General features: G+C 42.5%; 2 protein-coding genes across 4 annotated transcripts in view; one reads left to right on the top strand and one right to left on the bottom strand.

The window, feature by feature from the left end:
* Nucleotides 1-734: 734 nt before the first annotated feature.
* Nucleotides 735-6,646, bottom strand: LOC311052861 (CCHC-type zinc finger nucleic acid binding protein-like). 2 transcript variants are annotated; one of them, XM_084068093.1, is made up of 5 exons: nt 6,564-6,646; nt 3,937-4,063; nt 3,524-3,589; nt 2,565-2,763; nt 735-1,715 (listed from the first exon to the last, which is right to left on the bottom strand). In XM_084068093.1, the coding sequence occupies exons 2-5, from the start codon at nt 4,058-4,060 to the stop codon at nt 1,601-1,603; spliced, it is 504 nt and encodes a 167-aa protein (XP_083924219.1). In that variant the 5' UTR covers nt 4,061-4,063; nt 6,564-6,646; the 3' UTR covers nt 735-1,600. The 2 variants fall into 2 exon arrangements, with proteins under 2 accessions (XP_083924219.1, XP_083924220.1); XM_084068094.1 differs by having other exon boundaries at nt 3,943-4,063; nt 6,564-6,645.
* A 3,939-nt stretch (nt 6,647-10,585) lies between these two features.
* Nucleotides 10,586-20,312, top strand: part of raf1a (Raf-1 proto-oncogene, serine/threonine kinase a) — a 29,615-nt gene continuing 19,888 nt past the window's right edge. For both annotated transcript variants that reach the window (XM_084068079.1, XM_084068078.1), the window contains exons 1-3: nt 10,586-11,115; nt 17,281-17,507; nt 19,600-19,712. In XM_084068079.1, coding sequence (XP_083924205.1) covers nt 17,307-17,507; nt 19,600-19,712 — 314 coding nt within the window. In that variant the 5' untranslated portion in view covers nt 10,586-11,115; nt 17,281-17,306. The remainder of the gene's footprint in view (nt 11,116-17,280; nt 17,508-19,599; nt 19,713-20,312) is intronic.

Below are 20,312 nucleotides of genomic sequence, written 5' to 3'. Positions count from 1 at the left end.
GGATCTATTTGTATTCTCTGAGTTACAGACCTGTAACGGTTTGTTTGCTTCCCAACTATCACCAATTTATCTGGGGAACCCCACCACCAAGGACCCCACGTTGACATCAGTTTTATGCAGGTTACTTACCCAAACATGCTGTTTTCCATCTCAGCTCCACATAAGAACCCTTAATCTATATAATAACACTTAATTGGTATTAACCCAAGCTAAGCTGGGGCCCCAAGATATGCTTTATATAGGGTTCCTAAATTTACCCTGGTAGTGCAGGCGTTAAGGAATTGGATGTAGAAATCTGAGCTATTGGTTCGAGGCTACAGAATGTCCCACATTCTTTGAAGAAAATGTCACCCAGTAACCGGTGGCCCATTTGTCGCGACAAACTAGGTCTTGGTTTGTCATGGGAAATGGTACACAATCAGCTGTATAAATATAAGATAACAGGTTCCCAAACTGTAAATATCTAATAAATTATATATTTAAAAAATGTCAGTTCACCACTCATTCGGCAACTGTTAATCAACAGTACATATTTTCCCCCTTCAAATCTGGATCCTTGACAAGTTAAAAGTAGTGTTTAACAATTTAAATGTACCATTATATGGTCTACAGGTTAAACATGACTGATAAATGAGACTGTTGCTAGATCCAGAATGTAAGGAATTCAAACTGCCATCATAGAAACCCTGGTAGAATTACATTAGAACAGAAAATAAGACCCATGAATACATTCCTCCCCGTGCGCCTCCAGCTTTATTGATAGTTTAAAATTAGTTTACATTTCTATTTTCTAGGACTTCAGTTGCATTTTCCTTCCGACTTAAAAACTGAGTACAAGCAAAATGGTATTTTTACAGTAGTCTAAGTGATATTGTACAAAAATAACATTTCTGTGAAAACATTCTCCGTTCCCAAATAACTCCTAATTCTTCTGATCTGACAACTCATAGCTCATGATGCTAATTTCCTCCAAGGTAAAATGTTCCCAAATCCATGAGAAACACCAACCCTGGACTAAGTGATATTTAAATTGTAAACAGATTATTTATTTTTTTATAAAAGAACTTAAGATTCTTTTGATTCCTCCAAAATTGAATACCTTTGCTATATAACATGTGGTTTGTTACCGCCCACTTTGCTGCTTGTAGGGCTCAGATGCATCGTGTTCAACGGTTTCTCATGTCATACTCTCTTGGCCAACTCATATCTTACCCCGCTAAAACAAAACCAAAATAACCCTACATGGAAGTTCAGGTTTCCATTTACTCCCTTCTTACTGAGGCTCACTTCCACAAGCTCAGAGGTCCTATATATCCCATGTGTTTAGTCCCATTCATTCATCTCTGACAACCAGTGGCTGCTTGGAAAGGGGGGTTCTTTAACAAAGCATTATACATAACACCGCTACCAAACTAAAACATTTTTGTATTGAATGCAGAAAGATATTTTTTCAACCCCTTTCTTCGTATTACATGTCGAGAGGCTCACTGGCCTGGGACTAGCCTCTGTTAGCCAACCTTTGGCCAGTGAAGAGGATTCAGAGAAAAATAATACAACCAACCATCAATCAGAAAAAAGGAGGGGCAACTAAGGGCACTGATTATGCTGTGGCTTCAATGCACTCTTTTGCCAGGTGTCCCGACTTGCCGCAGTTGTAGCAGTTCATCTCATTGGATTTACTGCAATGCACGGCGACGTGACCGATCTCACCACACCTAAAGGAAAGAGAGAACACCGGATAAATGTCTGCTGCTTATTTAACATGCAAAGAACACCACCATAAGATTATATTATTGACTCAGAAACCCGATAAACCTAACCTTACTGTGTACGGTATGCCAAACATATACCCACAGTATGTTGTAACTGTTAATAAATTGTTGAGCACTTTGACAACCTGTTGAAAGCACTTTCACCACACTAATTCCCAGGTAGTACAAAGGGCCAAGCAAAATGTTTTTTTTTTTTTTTTAAAGCATATTTAGTTTTCTAGTATATTTGGTTTTCGGTACTCTTGTCCTAATGCCCATGAGTCACGATCTGCTAACCTCAGGCATGCAAACAGCCCGAGGTGAAAAAGGTGACATCATGTTTTTTTCCAAATGGCTATTGTAGCTGAAAAGCTACAAGTTTGCATGGCTGTAACTTTTTTTATGTTTTATATTGCTATTCTTTGTTACTCCTAGCTTTATCTTTACCTGTCCAATGTTTTAAAACTGCTGTAATGCTACGATAACTGAATTTCCCCTGCTGGATCAATAAAAGTCCATCTATTATGGTGTTGCACTACATTTGATATCAATATAGAATCCTGTCCTAGTGTTAAGGTCTCGATACCTACTAATAAGAGGCCAATTATTTTACATGACTACTTAAACCCTATGAACTTAGTTGACAGGGGTCCCTCGTGGCTCTATACTAGAACCTCTAGTAATTCCCTCGACACCATAAATGGCCGATCTACAAGTGCATTGCGATTGCGTTGTGCGCATCAATATCTGTTTTTTTTTGCTGAATGTCTGGCCCAAGTACCCAACAACAGACGTGCAAACGTTAATGCTCACCTGTAACACTTGACTTTATCACAAAGCTTCTGGATGTGACCAAAGCCTCCGCAGGAGTAGCATTTCTGCTCGTTGGCATGGTCACACTCACGGGCCACGTGTCCGGCTTTGCCACAGCTGTAGCACACCTGCTCCCTCTCCTTCTTCGGCTCCTTGCAGTCGCGAGAGATGTGACCACTCCTGTGGCAGTTGTAGCACGCTAAACGGCAAAATCAAAAAGCAATGTGGCCTCAGTTTTATGTGAAGTGTCGCTTATCTGGATACTGAATTAAATTGTTGCTCAACTGGTTAAAGAAGTGCACACGCAGTTAACCCACTTAAACCCTATATACATAGTATAAAGCCCCCCAGGGCTTTAGACTAGGCCCCCCTATAATTTCCCTCTACCAAAAATCTCTTTGCCGATAGCTGATTCACAAGCTCACAATGCTGAGCTTGCAGATCTGCTCTTTTATAACCATTTGTCAACTAACCACTTAAATCCTATATACTTAGTTCACTGGGGTCCCCCGGGGCTTTATATACCAGGGACGCTGGTATTTCCTGCTACACCAAATCTTGTCGTAAAAAATAGCCGCTCTACAAGCTTAACCCATTTAGACCTGAGGCCGATTCTAAAAACGCCTTCTGAATCCTGACCCAAGTTCTCTGGAAAACTTCAAATATTTATTCAAAAATGTGAAAAAAATATGTTGCTATATACTGTACATAGCAAAAACAACCCCAAAAGGGGTTCTTGGATTGAAAGGTATAGCTATGAATAGGGGTTCCCGTAAATGGGTTGCATACGTGCGTGTCGCGAACAGATCTGCTATTTTCAACACATGTTCACCCCAGAAAAGGGACACCAGGGTTCATGTGGTTAATTATCAGAACAGCAATTATTCTACAAGGGACATGTAAGAAAACGGTCCTAAAAAAAAAAACACAATTGTATTAATAGATAATGTAATGCCCACCATCCTCAGTCTGCTCACAATCCCTGGCGATGTGACCTTGTTCTCCACACCGATAGCAGAAAAGGTCTAATGGGAGAAGGATATGGGCACATTAATTAGTACATGCATGAAAGGAAGATGTGGAACAACAAGTTTAACTTATGGTGAGTTGGTGACCTGTCTGTGAGGTGTTTGAGCAGTTTTCTTCCATATTTTACACTGGGGAAAAATACTCCATCGTTAAATGTTATGCTATGGATGAGAGTGCACTTTTATACTCAAACTTTTGATCTAGTTGCTATAGGTTATGGACTTCAATATGAAACTATGCATGTATAGTAACTATAACAGCAATGATAATGAATCTGCTAAGCACAGTGATCTTTGTGATAATCAATCCCTATCTTGGGTGCGGTGCACAAATCATTTAGTACCCTTGCCTCTTCCCCGGCCCCTGCCGCGTCCCCCGCCCCCCCGTCCACCAGCATTGGGACAGTTCTTGATCCAGTGACCTGAACGGCCACATCCAAAGCACTCGCTGCTGCTGCTCATGTCCATTATCTAGAAACAAAGAAGCAAATTGTATGAGTATACAGAAAAACATATGTTGAACCGATATCAAAATCATGATGCCAAAGATTTAACAGGACAAATCAAGTTAGAATATTGACTGCTATACAATTAGGGAAAATCCAACCTGCCAATACGTCACAGAGGGAAAATAATCCTACATGTTTAATGTAAATGGTGATTAAGGGGATTTGGAGTCAGGTTTGTGACTCATATCACAGCACAACTAGTACTGCATGGGTTTAACTAGCGGGATTGACTACTTATGGATGTAATCTATTATTAAACTACTGGGTACATTTACAAGCTTCTAAGAACTAGCTACACAGCTAACTTACATGATTTCCCCAATGGAATCATGTTGTGATCACCATTGGCCATACTTCTCCAAAGAGATTGCTGACGGTGCTAGAGACAGCAAGTCAGGAAGAATGTGAGTTAATAAGTAGCCAAATCATTTACAAGTAGCAGCAGCCAACCCTCCTTTCCTTGCAAAGTTAGTTAAGAGCCATAGTCGACATATACCATTATGGTAAAAGTGACCAACTATATGCTGCAATGCAAATTGCAAAAGTATTAGCTTTAGTTAACAGGGTGAAATATTTATGTCGATGGCATCAAATCACAGTAAACAGACACTTGTCACAATACAGTGAAGTTATGACGTCCAGTAAACGAGTGACAGGCCCTGTCGAATTTTATATAAATCTTATGTAACATTACCACACAATACGAGTTGCAAGTAGGAGCTTGCTTGTTGCTGCCAGAACCATCCAATATTACCTGACATGAGAACGTCAAGCACAATTTGTACTTCATCACACTACAGTGCTGCTTGTCTGTGTGTTATTAGCTTGCAGATACGTCATTTCTGGCAAGCTCCTACTTTGTACTAAAGGCTAAAGGAGAGTTTTCAAAGTGTGGTCTGGGTGAGGCACTGTTTAATGTTACTATTATTTTACCACCTTTACAGTAAGTCACCCAATGAGAGCAAATTACTATTCCAATCAAAGGGTTCACTCTCCATTAATATTTTCCCAACTACAGTATACAGTACTGTATACTACCTTTTAGTCTTAGCTTAATGTTTTCTCTTTGCTAGATTTTTAGCCTTTCAACTATGTTTCTCTCCTAATAAAGTTGTTAATTTGTATTTGTTTTGTAAAGCTACTTTTGGTACCAAGAAAAGCCTATATAAGTGATGTATTATTATTCCAGCAACAGCATAGAGTCGTATAATTCTATACTAATATAACATAAGAAAACTCTTTTCTTGTGGGGGTCCCTGGCACAAAACATCTATTGCATAGGGGTCCACTGTCCAAATGTGGGGGTCCTTGACATGCCCATGTTTGACCAGCACTGAACAGATATCAGAAAAGTTCTGAAAAAGGCCATCTGTTCCCAGTCCCTGAACAAACACATGTCGTGGCTCGTCAGCTAACTTTAGCACGCTAGTCTCCAACACAACAGTCGTTTCTTGTCGCGAGGTCACACATTATTATACACAAGTTGTGTGTGCATAATACATATTTATTCATTTTAAGCGTCTGGGGGGGGGGGGGGGGGGGGGGGGGGTTTAATTCCTTGCTAGTCTAACGTTGGGAGACATGTTGAATGAATGTGGCACTGATGAAGCAGGAGTTTAAAAGGCAACGCCAACACGGGGCCTGTTGACGTTTGATGCCATTTTAATATAGGATCAATGCTTCGTGGCAAGAGCCTTTCACTCGACAAAAAAGAAACATACAAATACACAAATTTCCAAATAAAATAAGCTTAATTCGGTTAAAATTACTCGAAATACTATAATTATTTCGATCTAAACGTAACATCCATGCTTGCTGCTGCAACGCACGCGAGCTAGCGCGTGCTAACGCACAAGCCTGATTTATAATCTCGTCGTGCCGTACGGCGGTGTCGCGGGGGCCGCAAAATGGCAGATCTGCAAGCTCACGGCGCGTTGCGGATGCGACGCACTGTGAGCTTGCAGATCTGCCATTTTCAGTGGCTCCGCACCGTCGTACGACGATTTACAAATCGAACACCACACAGCAGCAGCATCGCCCCTCCGCTCCGTCGCGAGACCCCCCTCCCCTCCCCCCAAAGGGGGGGAGAAAAAAAACACACGATGCTGTCGCACGACAGTTGCATCTTCTAGTCGAATGATCGCCCCGCAGGTTTCAAAATCAATCGATCGTTCTTAGCAGAGTGCGGGTTTTCGCAAGTATCGATTCACGGTGAATACATAATTTAATAACGCAAATTATTCCCGCGCGCCGCGCTGGATCAAAGTCGTCACCGTGTGCTAGCAGGCCAGCCCAGCAGGCCCGTTATCATCATCTCCGCCCCGAGGTTTAGATTTATGTTAAAAAAGCCAACTAAAGCACCGATCACCACGGACATACGCTGTATCATGCACTGAGATGATAAAATAATGTCCGATGTGTGCGCAAATGTGTATTTTTGTGGTGTTTTAGTGGGTGCTCACCTCGCTACAGCTACGTGATTCTGTTTACCTCCTCCCTCTCTCTCTCTCGCTCTCTTTGCGCTACATGCGGTGGGAACACGAGTTCCTGTTCTGAGTGTCATTCACCGGAACCAGCTCCGTGTCCCGCCAATCGGCGGCGAGGGATCCCGGACACCGCCTCCTCGAGTTAGCCAATCGCCGATGGGAATGGGTCCCGCGTTGCCAGATTTTGCGACCGAAACAAGCAACCACATCTCTGAAAACAAGCCCAAAAGAAGCGACGACTAGGCTAAGGTAATTTCAAAATAGCCGATCTACAAGCTTGAAGACCTGCTATTTAAAAATATATATATATCTTTTTTTTCTTTTTTTTTAAGAGAGAGGTCATTTAGAGGTAAACAAGCCCAAAAAACTGGAACTACCAATATTTATAAGCAACTTCACATAAAAACAAGCCCAACGTCGCTTATAATAAGCAGACATGGCAACACTGGGAATGGGTCCCGTCATGGTTTACATTTACTGTTCGGTGCTCAGATCCGATCTAGAGCCCGCCTACTGTATTCGGTGATCTACTACGTATACATGCACGCATACGGTCCGTTTCCGTATCCGCTCAGACCGGATATGTAACCTGCAAAGTGAATATAGTAACTTACTTTTCCCATCGTTGCTGTCGGGTGGAAACCTTGTATGTCCAAAACCATTTCTTTTTTAGCTTGTAGATCTGCTATTTTGACTACTTGCGTGCGACATTCTTGTATGATGAAGTAGGGTGTCAATTTACAAAAAAACATTCAAAGTTGAAATGTGGAGATACGAGGTTTCTGCCCGACAGCAACGCCTACACCTGCTTCTTATTGTAGCCTACACTGTAGCATATCCAGTGGTGTATTATACATAATTAAATTAACAACATATTTTGAACGCATGATTAATCCTTCAAACAGAAACTAGGTTATTTATTATTATCATCATCATCAGCAATCTTTTGATCAGGCAAGCACAGCTGAGGTGTGCTGTTTTAGTTCGTCCTCAAGAGGGCGCTGTGACAGCACAACATGACCCACAAATCTACCCATTCCTTTTGTTGTGATGTAGAACACAAGTGTTTTGTTTTCACTTTATTGCTCCACCAGTCCCCTAAAAAAAAAAGGGGGGGGGGGGGGGGGGGGTAGATGACAGTGACGTGACAATGTAAGGACTTTAAATACTTTTTAATACCTAAAAAAATAAATAAGAAGACCAATACTGCATCAAAAGTAATCAACAACTATAAAACAGCAGTAAAAACATGTGGACTGGTCAAACATATGTGTGGAGTTTGCATGTTCCCTCCCTCACAAAAACATGCAAGTAATCCTCCCCCTGGTCAGCCGGGGCGCCTGATGGAGGGGAAAGGAACAGGTAGGAATAACGTGTTCCTTCCACTCGCTAAGTCCTACCGGGGAAACTCCCCCCTGTCAGGTGATAAGAACCGGCCTGTTAACTCCTCATGCATTGAAGGAGGCATGAGCTCAGTTCGGGGCTCTCCCCAGGCTGGCAGAGGAAGAGTAGCGCCCAGGATTACTTAGGCAATATGCACTGGGTGAAAAAATGGGTTACAAAATCGTGGGATAAATAAATAATGCCGATTTACAAGCTCACAACGCCTCGCAAAGCGAAAGCTTCCAAGTGCTTATCAGGGTGGGCGGTCCCCAGTTCAAATATGATTACGGTATTTGAAAAGGTTAAGGAACCACTGCCCTAAAATGCTGAATCACAAATAGGCAGAGTGAGCCATTTTCATTAATCAAACCTAAAATAGCTCTGAAAAAAACTGCACTGGGAGAAAAATGACTGGAGTAACAAAAAAAACAAGAAAAGAAATATAACTCGGCCCACATTTATCAATAAAATTATACATTTTGAATTTATTTATAGATGTATTTGTATTTCTCCCAGCCAGTTACAGCCAAAAGTAAAAATACAAATGAGTGCAAAACATTTCTGTAAGAAAAAGAGGGGGAAAAAACTGTAGCAAGCCACATAATAAATAAGTGAAACTAAACTGAAATTGGTATAAAAAGGAATATGGCTCCATGGTCCATCAGATTCACAGTGTTTCGTCCACATGGACTGAATCATGCTGAATACATGATCAGTGAGACAACAGTTCAGTGGATCATGGAGGCTATAAGCATCTCAGCTCACTGTTCTGAGTGTTTGGTCAGATCAATAAAGAGGGAACGATGCAATCATCCTTGTCTTAAGGTGGCATTGGTTGTTCACAAAGAGAAGGGCGTGTGTGCTGTTTCACATGGCCACTAGTCAGCAGTTGATTGCCTTTGCGGAAGTACAGTACACTAGTAGTGTCTGGTGCATTATCACAGTTCAATTTAGAGATGCAAAGTTATGGCCTAATATACCTGCTTGTGCAACACAAAGCTGCACAAGGACCGGTATACCTTAAAACGACTCACCAATGACATGGCCCTGCCCTCTCTGAGACACACACACACACACACACACACACACACACACACACACACACACACACACACACACACACACACACACACACACACACACACACACACACACACACACACACACACACACACACACACACACACACACACACAGTATTTGGTGTTTCTGGAATTGTAATAATAATGTTAAGAAAAGCCCAAATTCCATAGGTGAAGAGAGGGCCAGAGAGAGATATGGTGCAGACAGAAGATGGATATTGCTTGAAAAGATGGGAACGTGATGTGGGGCTATACTGTACTCATCAGCATCATAATAATGTTTGCTGCTTTATGGAATCAATGTTGGACTCAGCTCATCAAGGCAGACTGTCTGGGACTGGGAAGGTCTGTGAAGCCGGGCGGTCAGCTCTCCAACAACAACTCAAGGTTCTTCTCTCTGGTAGAACAGAACCTATGAACCATCTGTGATTCTTGCTGCTCCTCAGGGGACCTGCTGGGATGCTATGGGATGCTGAGAGAACACATGGTAAGTGGCAGCAGCTTTAATAGAGGCTTAGATTTCACAGCGGTAGGCTACTGTTCCTGGGCCAGTTGAAACACAATATGCTTAACTAACAAAAAGCTTATTTTTTTCTCCTTCCCTCTTTCTCTCTCTCTCTCTCTTTTTTTAAACCCTATTTCAAAATGTTTTGAACAATGCAAAAGAGGAAGAAGAATTACTATCACTACTGTACAAAAAGCAACCTTGGCCATATAGGCCTACCTACAAAAACATTCAGGTCTATACACCAATCTATCCAACTAATGTCGGGTATAATTTACTTTTTCAAAACGTGCAGTAAATGATAGGTTTCACATGGCTATTTAACAGGACAACGATTTTGCGCTGGCTTCACATCGCCAGATGATGGTGCACTTTGAGCTGTCTTGAAGCTACAAGAATTATTTTAGGTGTAGAGGGAATAGCGTGTTTTCTCAACATTGTACAATTTGTCTATGTATTGTGATTATTTATTTATGTATTTATTTGGGGTGGTATAAAAAGCAGTGTGTCTTGGCGGAGTGGGTGGGCTCACAGTGTGGCTGCTTGTTATGAACTAGTGATGTGTCGCTCATGATCGATTCGTTCAAAAGAACTAGTTCATTTGCCGTGAACGTGAACGAGCTCGTTCACTTTCTGAAACTGTTAAGTTCGTGCGATAAAAAAAAAACGCTCATGCGATGGTGTTTTACACATATATTATAAAAGATACATTAACCACTTTAGCCCTATTTTATACCTAGGCTATTTGAAAATAGCAGATCTACAAGCTCACAACGCTTCGCATGTGAGCTTAGATCTGCTATTTTCAAATCTGTTAGTACTTCTACTTTTGGTTCTTTAAGTATATTTTGATGCCAATACTTTTGTACTTTTTCCTCGAGTCAATTTTGAACACTCAAAAATAGCGCTACAGAACGAGAACGTGAACGAATCATTTGAACGAATCGTCGCCGTGAACGTGAACAAAATCGTCCGTTCACTGAAATGCACTTTTTTCCCCACCGCTAGTTATGACTGAAGGTCCTGTTTCAATCAGTGGCGTCAGGGCAGCCAGAGACTCAAACCCTTTCACCTTCTACAATCCTAACACCAATATCGATCGGAACAGGAGCGGAACTTTAATAACTTTTGTCGTTAGTTTAGAACCGCAACCGATCTATCTAAAAAAAAAGAAAAGACTCGAGGATGATGGGATTCGTGTGACTTTTTGATTAGAGAGAAAGACGTGGGGGGGAAAAAAGAGTAGACGGAGGAGCCCCCGACCGAAGCCGACAGGGATTTTTCGCTGTTTTGAAACTTCGGATTGAATTAAAGTTTAGTATCGGGAGATCTATCAATCGGATCCAAACTGACCTTGATCCCAGCGTGATCTGATACAGTCGTTGTCTGTCTTAACGTTGTGATACATTTTGTTGCCGTCCGTCTTGTTTACAGCGTCGATCGCTGCTTTTTTTTGGTTCCTCCTTTTCTCGAATGCGTTCGTTGCAAATATGATGATGTCATCGACGCCACTTTTTCCTGAAGTTATGGCGGAGCAGAAGTTTTCCAACTCGTCTTGGTGAGTTTTATGAGCATTATTACACGCTAGGCCTACGACATGACCGCTTTGAAACGCCGATTTTACAACAGGCGAATCCCGTTGCTCCGCCAGGCGAGCACACAAAGCATCATTTATAGATCTGTGTGTGTGTGTGTGTGTGTGTGTGTGTGTGTGTGTGTGTGTGTGTGTGTCTGTCTGTGAGGGCAATGAAGTTTAGTTGTTAGTTGGCTGATCTGACGGCCTACTACTACAGGCAGTGGGGTACTTAAGTAAAAGTATCAATGCTGCAATGTAGAAATACTCTGGTACAAGTCATGCATTCAAAATGTACTTGAGTAAAAGTACTAGCATTAAAATATGCTTAAATGCTGAAAGTAAAAGTACTCATTTAGCAGACTGGCCCATTTCACAAGTATTCGAATGTATAAAAAATATTTTGAAAATATCGACGCGTTGTGAGCTAACTAGGCTATTATAAGTATACATAGGGCTGAAGTGGTTAATGCATGTTTTGTAATAATAATCTAAATCTATAAAGTAACTAAACTCTTCAAATACTTGTAGTGGAGTAAAAAGTACAACATTTCCCTCTGAGATGTAGTGGAGTAGAAGTAAAAGTATTGACAATTGGAAATGCTAAAAGTAAAAAATCCTCAAAAGTTTACTTAAGTACAGTACTTGTGTAAATGTACTTTAGTTACTTTACACTGACTACAGGCACACTTCAACATGAAACCTTTCTGCAGCTTTTCCTAGGTTTGCTCGGCCATAGAAGAACACAACGATGCAGTCTGACCACGTATTCAGCATTCATGCACTAGCCCAGGGGTCTTCAACGTTTTCAGCCCAAGGACCCCCTAGCTGAGAGAGAGATGAAGCAGGGACCCCCTAGCCTGACACTCAGCCTTAATTTTCATTTCGTTTCACTCCAAGCAAAGGATTCAGGGGGTGGAGCCAGGCTAGGGACCCCCTAGCTGAGAGAGAGATGAAGCAGGGACCCCCTAGCTGAGAGAGAGATGAGGCCTACAAGATGTATTTGATATATGGTAACTTCGATTATATGAACTAAACGCATACAAGTAGCAGTTCAGTATTGACATTACTCCTTCAACAAATATTAAATGTGCCCGAGCTCCTGATGACTTTGACGTCACCTACCTCTCTTCTTGATCAGTGCCTTTTAACATTAATTGACTTTTTATGTCAATTAATATATCATTACTACTCTCTGGTAGTGGTTCTCATAGTGGGCTCCTTAAGGATAAGGATAATTCCTTTTAACAGGTCGTTCATGGAAGTCCTTGCGGTCTTGTTTCCAATGAGAACCTGTGAGCAATTAGGGGTTAAGAGTCTTGCTCAGGGACAAATTTCATTTCATCGACACATATGCTGGCCTGGCCTGGAATCGAACCCGGGGCAACCAGGGCCTCTGGCTCCGTAGGCGGGCTCACTAACCACTCAGCTATGGCCGCTCCCATTTGCGTTTCAAATGAACCCTTAACGGGTCTGCAACTCTTAAGAGTTATCTGGCTCCTTTGAATTAAAAAGTTTGAGAACCACTGCGCTATGATATACTGTAGCCTATGCCATGGCTTATGTGGAAATGTGGTTGTTTCGCATTGATATAACATTATGCAAGTGTGAGAGTGCACGTATTATCATGTGAACTTGGCCTTGGCGTTCTTTCTGTATGTGTTGATACCCTTTGCTGGATGGGTCACAAGCACTTTGTTTTGAACACAACTCTTGTGGCATGGTGGGCACAACAGACCCAGAATGGTGTCTGTCTGTCCGCCCCCGCTCTTCTGTTGTGACATGTGAGCCTGCCAGCCTTGTAGTTAACCACTAACTGCACTAAATTATCTCCACAGTCTCTTAGCACACTGGTTCTCAAAGTGAGGTCCGAGGACCTCCCCAGGGGTCCTTGAGGGGTTTCCAGGTGGTCTCCAGCAAAATGAGGAAGAGTCGCATTTAATTATTTTTGGCTATTCAAAAATAGCAGATCTACAAGCTCACAACACATTGCGATACTCTCTTTTGGGGGCCCTGGGACAAAAGACAAAATCATTTGAAACTGGGGTCCGCAGCCAGATGCATATCAATTTGGGGGTCCTCCTTCCTTGACATGTAAATGTTTGAGAATCACTGTCTTAACAGGCTCATTTGCTGGACCAATCAGGCGTCAGGGAGTGAAAGAGAGGGGAGGGCACAGACAGACAGACAAGCATACACTTTTAGAGTTGTGTTTATATAGGGTCTATGTATAGAGCCCTGCATTTGTACTGAAAACAGAGCAGTTTGTGATGGGTAGGTACGACCTGAACTAAAGTTTCATTTTTGGTGACTCCCCCCTAGTCGAAGCATGAGGGACCTTTGTTGAGTCCATGCTTTCTTCTGCTTGAACACAAACAAATGTATTTTGGTTATTTTAATAACACTGGCTGGTCCAACTGAGAGTAGCCATCCTAGTGTCATTTAACGTTCACCCCCACGTCCCTATTTTGGGTCTGTCATTATAGGCATTTTCAAAAATCTACAAAAATAGCTGATCTCCAGAGCTTGTCAGATGGGCTTAAGTGGTTAGCAACACTAAGTTCCAACAGTTGAAGCGTGAACACGATGATCGTTGGTGTGATGAGCTTAGTCTGGGTCTTATTCTGTTAGTACAGAACTAAGAGACTCTGTTTCAGCAGCCGATATATCTGTCATTATTTGACTTTTTTTCTCTTTCCAACATCGGTATCTGCATTTCATGAAGCTGATGTGTCCTTACACCACTTTCAACCTGGCATCCCTATTTTGAGCATCTCATTATAGATATACTTATAAAGATTTTCAAAACCTTTTAAAAATAGAAAGCTCCCAATGCAGCGCTACTTTCAATAGGGCTATACTGGTTACATAAAAAGTAGTTTATTGTCTCCGCCAGGCTGGACAGCCGAAGGCTGTAGAATGTTTTTGCCCATGTTTGTCCACTCCGTGTGTGCGAGTCTGAACAGCTAATCTCCGGCACCGTTGGACCAATCTGCGTGAAACCTGGCATGCACACTCCCTGGAGCAGAACCTCTGCTCCAAATTTGGGCTGTTATAGCGCCATGAGGCAGATTTTTGCAAAGCAATCGTTAAAAAAATATTACTCCTACAGATTTTGTCCAAACCTCAAACAAATCGATACACACTACCTCTATGGTCATGTGATCAAGACCTATCTGTCCGATGTTTCAAATCATAAACGCAGCGTCCGATTGCCGTAAAACTTGGCATGCTCATTCGTACTAGGCCAAGGGAGAAATGCAAGCATAGATTCACGTTTTGGCCTATAACTCCTGAACCGTCCATGGTTTGTACAATAAAACTTGTTTTTAAGCCGGATTCCTTGGATCCTCTCTCCATAAAGGCCCTGGCACATACCAGATTACATTTTCCACCATTTTACGTTTTCTTCAAAACACTTTTAGCTACTACTTCTACAGATTTTGTCCAAAACTCACACACATCGGTACACATCATCTCTGCGATCATGTGATCAAGATGTATAGTTTGATTTTACAGATCCCATTCCAAGTTGCTATGACCGCCTTCCAAAGTTTGTGGGTCCTGATCGAATCGAGACCTGTACTCCGAGGAGCAGACTTTTCTAGTTTGTCTTTATTTGCGTGTAAGTTGCATGTTCTCAAATACGTAGAAACTTTAAATCAAATCAAGGTTTTTCAAATTGATCAAAAAATCTGCCATAAATACCAGTCAAAACCTCAGTAATCGGTGGTCTACCAAGTGGGGATAACCAACAGACCCTACAATCTGGCATCGGTCATGCTCTACTGTAAATAACAAGGCCTGGGCCGTAGCGTGACTGTCCAGGCACCCTAGGCTGCAATTCCAGCCTGACAGCGTGTCGCGGGTTCGACTCCCGTTCCCGACGACCTTTCCTGTGTGTCACCGGCCCATCTCTCTCCACATTTCCTGTCAGCCTACTGTCCCTATCCCTCTCCAAAAAATAAATAAATGAATAAAATAAAGGCATAAAAAGCCCCCCCCCCCCCAAAAGAAAATATCTTACTGTAAATAACATGGCTGACCTGCAGTGGCCTGAAACTCTCCTGGTCTGAGAGTGCATTAGTTTGCGTCCATACCGTTCCGCTCCTCCCCCCTTCCCTCTGTTAGTGGGGAAAAGAACATATCAAGATTCCGGTTTTGCACCAGAATGCTGTGTGGTATGTTGTATAATCATGCCAGCTACTTGTCAGAAAATACAGGGTTCAGTCCAAAGTTTATGGCCCACAGCAAGGCCACTGCACTGGTTCAGGTGAAAGGCTTCTCTCTATTATTATAAAATGTGGGACTTTTGTGTGAAGGAGTAGCCCTGCCTGCTCCTCACAAGCTCATAAGCGTAATATTTCTTCTGGCCTAGTGGGCGGGGGGGGAGGGGGGGATTCCCTCTTGGACTAGCGGTAGATGTTTTTTTTTTTCCCCACGCGGGAGACCCGGGTTTAAATGTTGGGTGTTGCATCGGTGCCATGTCCTGGATCGGGTTTCCCAGTTGGGGGGAGGTCAAAGGGGGAGTGGGGGGGGGGGCGGGTGTGTGAATGTGAAGCAGTACCGCCTGAAGCGCATAAGCCTATCTCCTCCTGGTCAAGGGGGGGGGGGGGGGGGGGGGGGGAGGAATTCCCTCTTGTCCAAGCGTGGGTGTTTGGTTTCTCACACGTGATACCCGGATTTGAATCTCAGGTGTTATATTTACAGGGCTTGCTGCACTGATGTCCACCAAAAGTGTTCCTGACACTAGTCCTCGGCACAAGTAACAGAAAACATTTTCTCTTAAGATTTTTTTGGGGTCTTTTTATACCTTTTTATTATAGATAGGACAGTAGGCTGACAGGAAATAGGGAGAGAGAGAAGAGGGGGGGGGGTTGACACGCAGCAAAGTCCGTCGGGATCGGGACTCGAACCCGCAACACACTGTCAGGCTGCATTGTAGCCTCGGTGCCTCTGGACCGCTACGCCAGCGGTCCAGGCCAAGAAACCATTCTACCTAACCACTTGAACCCTAGCGTCCCTATTCTGGGCATGTCGTATGCCATAATTATGCAAAAACTAGGCAAACATTTAGCCGGTAAAGCCAGGTCGACAAGCTTGCAACGCGTTGAGGGCGTGGCACGTTGTAAGCTTGCTGTTTTCACAGAAGAGATTTGGTGTAGAGAGGCAGAAAAGGAGGGGACAAAGAGTGGAGCCCTGGCCTGCGGGACCCTGGTTAGGCCTGTCACAATTATTACATAATCGTCGAATCGCAATTGTCTTTGAGATGATCACAATTATTTTTGCATAATCGTCATCATCGTTTCCATATTGAAAGATTTTCACACATTTTAAAATATTAAAAAAGCAGAAATAGCTGATCTACAAGCTTACACTTCGTGACGGGTTGTAATCTTGTAGTTCAGCTATTTCTGCTTTTTACATTTATAAAAAATATTAATTATGTCAATTTATTTGTATATTTCAGTCATTTGTCATATCTGCCCTGTGCATTTTTTTTATTACGAAGCCTTAAAGGCTTCATATGCTCCAGTGATCAATGCCAAACACACAATTAAATCATTAATCACAATTATTTGAGTGACAATGAATCATCAGCTTAAATTTGGAATCGTGACAGCCTTGACCCCGGGTCAACCAAAACTGGACTCAGACTTTGAAGTCGAGTCTGTATGCGAGGAGAAAGAAAGATAACCTAAAGTAATATTGAATATTGATAAAGAGGTCATATGGTGATGTGAGCTGTCCAAACTTTGTAAGTGCGAAAGCTGTGTGTGTATTTGTACTACTATACTTGTAGGGACCTTGTATAGTAGTATTTGAGAAAATGGACATTGTGAGGACAATGTCTCTGGTCTTCACAAGATAAATGATTGTTTTTTGGAGTTACTTTACAACAAGTCAATTAGTAAAACATGTTAGGATTAGGCATTTAGAGGTTAGGTTTAGGGGCTGGGGCTGGAGTTATGCCTGATTTATACTTGGTTGCTCACCGATATTGCACACCACTGTGACATGTTTTGAGCTATTTTCGGTTTATGATAACATTATGGTTCGTTATGATAGAAATGCCATTTATAAACCATCCTAACATTTTTATGTCCTCACAAGTATGGTAATACAAACGTGTGTGTGTGTGTTTTCCAGACCATTGAGAGCACTTGGCTTTGCTAATGGAGCACCTCCAGGGAGCGTGGAAGACGCTGAGCAACGGCTTCGGAATGAAGGACTCAGTGTTCGAGGGCCCGTGCCTTTCGCCCACCATGGTCCAGGGCTTCCCGTACCAACGGCGCGCCTCAGACGACAGCAAGATGCCCGATTCTAAGGCTAGCAGCACAATCCGCGTCTACCTCCCCAACCAGCAACGTACTGTGGTGAGTCGACGCTATCCGCCTGCCTCAGAGAGCCAACTAGCCACTTAGAAGCTGGTGGCCCTATTTTGGGGGGGTGACAAAACATGGCCTTCCCTAAAACACCCTGGACAATGTAGTTTTATTTATTTGGGTCATTAACTCATTAAGAGCTGGGACGCATCTGTGTCACTTTTTGATTTGAGTTTAAAAAAAAACATTATTTTACACTTTTCGGCTATTTTTTCGACTAGCAGATATACAAGCTCATAGCTACGAGCTTGTAGATCTGCTATTTTTGAATAATCGAGAAAATGTGTGCAAATTAATATATTTATATTCTTTTAAAGCGAACATTTTTAACTCAAATCCTTGCTTCTTGGGCGGTCCCTGGAACCAAATATTTTGAGATGCGGGTCCGCGGCAAAATACATATAATTTTTGGGGGTCCTTGACATGAAAAGGTTCGAGCACCACTGATATAGAAACATACGTTTTTCAGAAAACTGTTGGGATTTATAGGAGACATTTGTAGAATCGGCTTCAGACCTACAAAGCCTTCATTTGTTATCATTGATAACCTAGACCAAAAAGGTGTAGGTTGAAGCCTTAGCTTTAACAATGCTCCAAACATGCTAGACTTTTCTCCCTCCTGGCTTCCAAATTGTGGAATAAGCTCCCTATTGCGGAGAGAGCTGCAGACTCACTCCTGATTGTCTGCCGTAGTCTGAAAACCCACCCTTTCAGACTCCACTTCATCCCCCTAGCACCCACCTCTTCAGACTCCACCTCATCCCCCTAGCACCCGCCTCTTCAGACTCCACCTCACCCCCCTCGCACCCACCTCTTAAGGCGCCACCTCACCCCCTTGAACTCCTCTCTCCGTGTATCCTTTCTAGTAACCTTATGTTTGATAGACGCTAGTTTACTATGCGGAAGTATTGTATATCTTGTTCTCATGTTTTTGTTACTTAGATTTGTTCTTGACCACAATGTTAAAGGAGAAATCCGGTCATTTTAAGTGTTATGTTTGATGTGTGTCAAATCACTTACCAACGTATAAATGAAAATCGCGTAACTCCACAGAGCCCCCTATCGACCCCCACCGTTGTCATTATAGGAGGATATAGGATAGCCCAAATTCGCCTATTTTAACCAATGCAAAGTCTATTTTTTTGCTTCTAGTACTCATTGTTGAGTCCCATGATAATGTAACAGGCGCTAAAACTCCCGACAAGCTAACGGCTAATAACAAACGAGCTAACGCTGGGGCTGCTTATCTCTCTGCATGGCAGCCCCAGGTTGCCAGGTCGGGAGAGAAACCAGCAACCAGCATTAGCTCGTTCTGTTATTAGCCGTTAGCTTGTCGGGAGTTTTAGCGCCTGTTACATTATCATGGGACTCAACAATGAGTACTAGAAGCAAAAAAACAGACTTTGCATTGGTTAAAATAGGCGAATTTGGGCTATCCTATATCCTCCTATAATGACAACGGTGGGGGTCGATAGGGGGCTCTGTGGAGTTACGCGATTTTCATTTATACGTTGGTAAGTGATTTGACACACATCAAACATAACACTTAAAATGACCGGATTTCTCCTTTAAGAATGTTATTTTGATGGCATGTTGTGTAGACAGATACTAGGTTTGATGTTTACCTGGTGTCATAGTTTTTTGAGGCATTACATTGTTCTCTCTGCGCTATACTTATGTGACTATTTACCTTGCTGTTTGATCATGACTAGGGTTTATGCTCTGCTTATTCCGATATCACACTCGTAAGTCGCTCTGGATCAGAGCGTCAGCTAAATTTCTAAATTGTTGTAATTGACAATAGATTAACATTTCCACAAACTTAAAAAAGGAGCTTAAATAGGCAATATACAAGCTCAATATACGCGTCACAAGCTTGTGGATTGGCTATTTTTGCCACCACAGCACCATCGGGTACAGCGGCTAAGCTTGGTTTATCACACTAGCCATAAGCCTTATAAAATGCTACTTGCATCATTGTTAACGGTTGGTCAGAAGCAAATTGAATTCAGATGCTCCTGGGATTGTAGGCAGAACATAAGACTGAACTACTCTTGTGTGTGACTGTGTTGTGGTCCTTCAGGTGACTGTGCGACCAGGTATGACTCTGCACAGTTGCCTGAGCAAAGCCTTGAAGGTGCGGGGTTTGCAGCCAGAGTGCTGCGCCGTCTTCAAACTACACCCTGGACAACGGAGGTGAGACGCTTAAAAGCTCGGGATTTGATCCCTGGTGCCGAAATATCTACCACTAGGCTAATGGAGCATGCCTGCTTTCGTCTTTTTAGGGAGAAATACAATTTTGACCTTCAGGCAGTAGGAATACCACTGGTCAGCCAACCAGTAGAGGATGTATATCTCAATAGAAAAGCAGAGCGACCAAATACAACCACTGTCGCATTGTATTAACACACTCTTCCATGCTGATTGGTCAGAATAACATTTTGTGAAATAAAACAAAAAAAAACAAGAAATGAATGACAGTCATATATATCCGAAACACAAACAGCCGTTTCCGTGTCCAAAAAAACGTCCCGTAACCATTTCTCCATTGAACATGGCCAGCATAGCATTCTGAGTTCTGACTAAACACACTATGTCATACATGTGTTTAGTAATGTACTTTTGCGTTCTTCTATGTTAAATAAAACCATATTTGCCAGTCTGTGCTAGTCCTGCCTAGCACTAAACGCAAAACAAGATGGCTGCCCTTTGATTGGCTGGCCGAGTGAGGAACAGCGCCAAAGATTTACCATAGAGAATTGAGATGTATGTGTGTGTGTGTGTGTGTGTGTGTGC

The sequence above is a fragment of the Gymnoscopelus microlampas genome (assembly GCF_963454915.1).
Source record: "Gymnoscopelus microlampas genome assembly, chromosome: 10".
NCBI classification, from domain to species: domain Eukaryota; kingdom Metazoa; phylum Chordata; class Actinopteri; order Myctophiformes; family Myctophidae; genus Gymnoscopelus; species Gymnoscopelus microlampas.
This window is presented reverse-complemented; position numbering and strand designations above follow the sequence as displayed.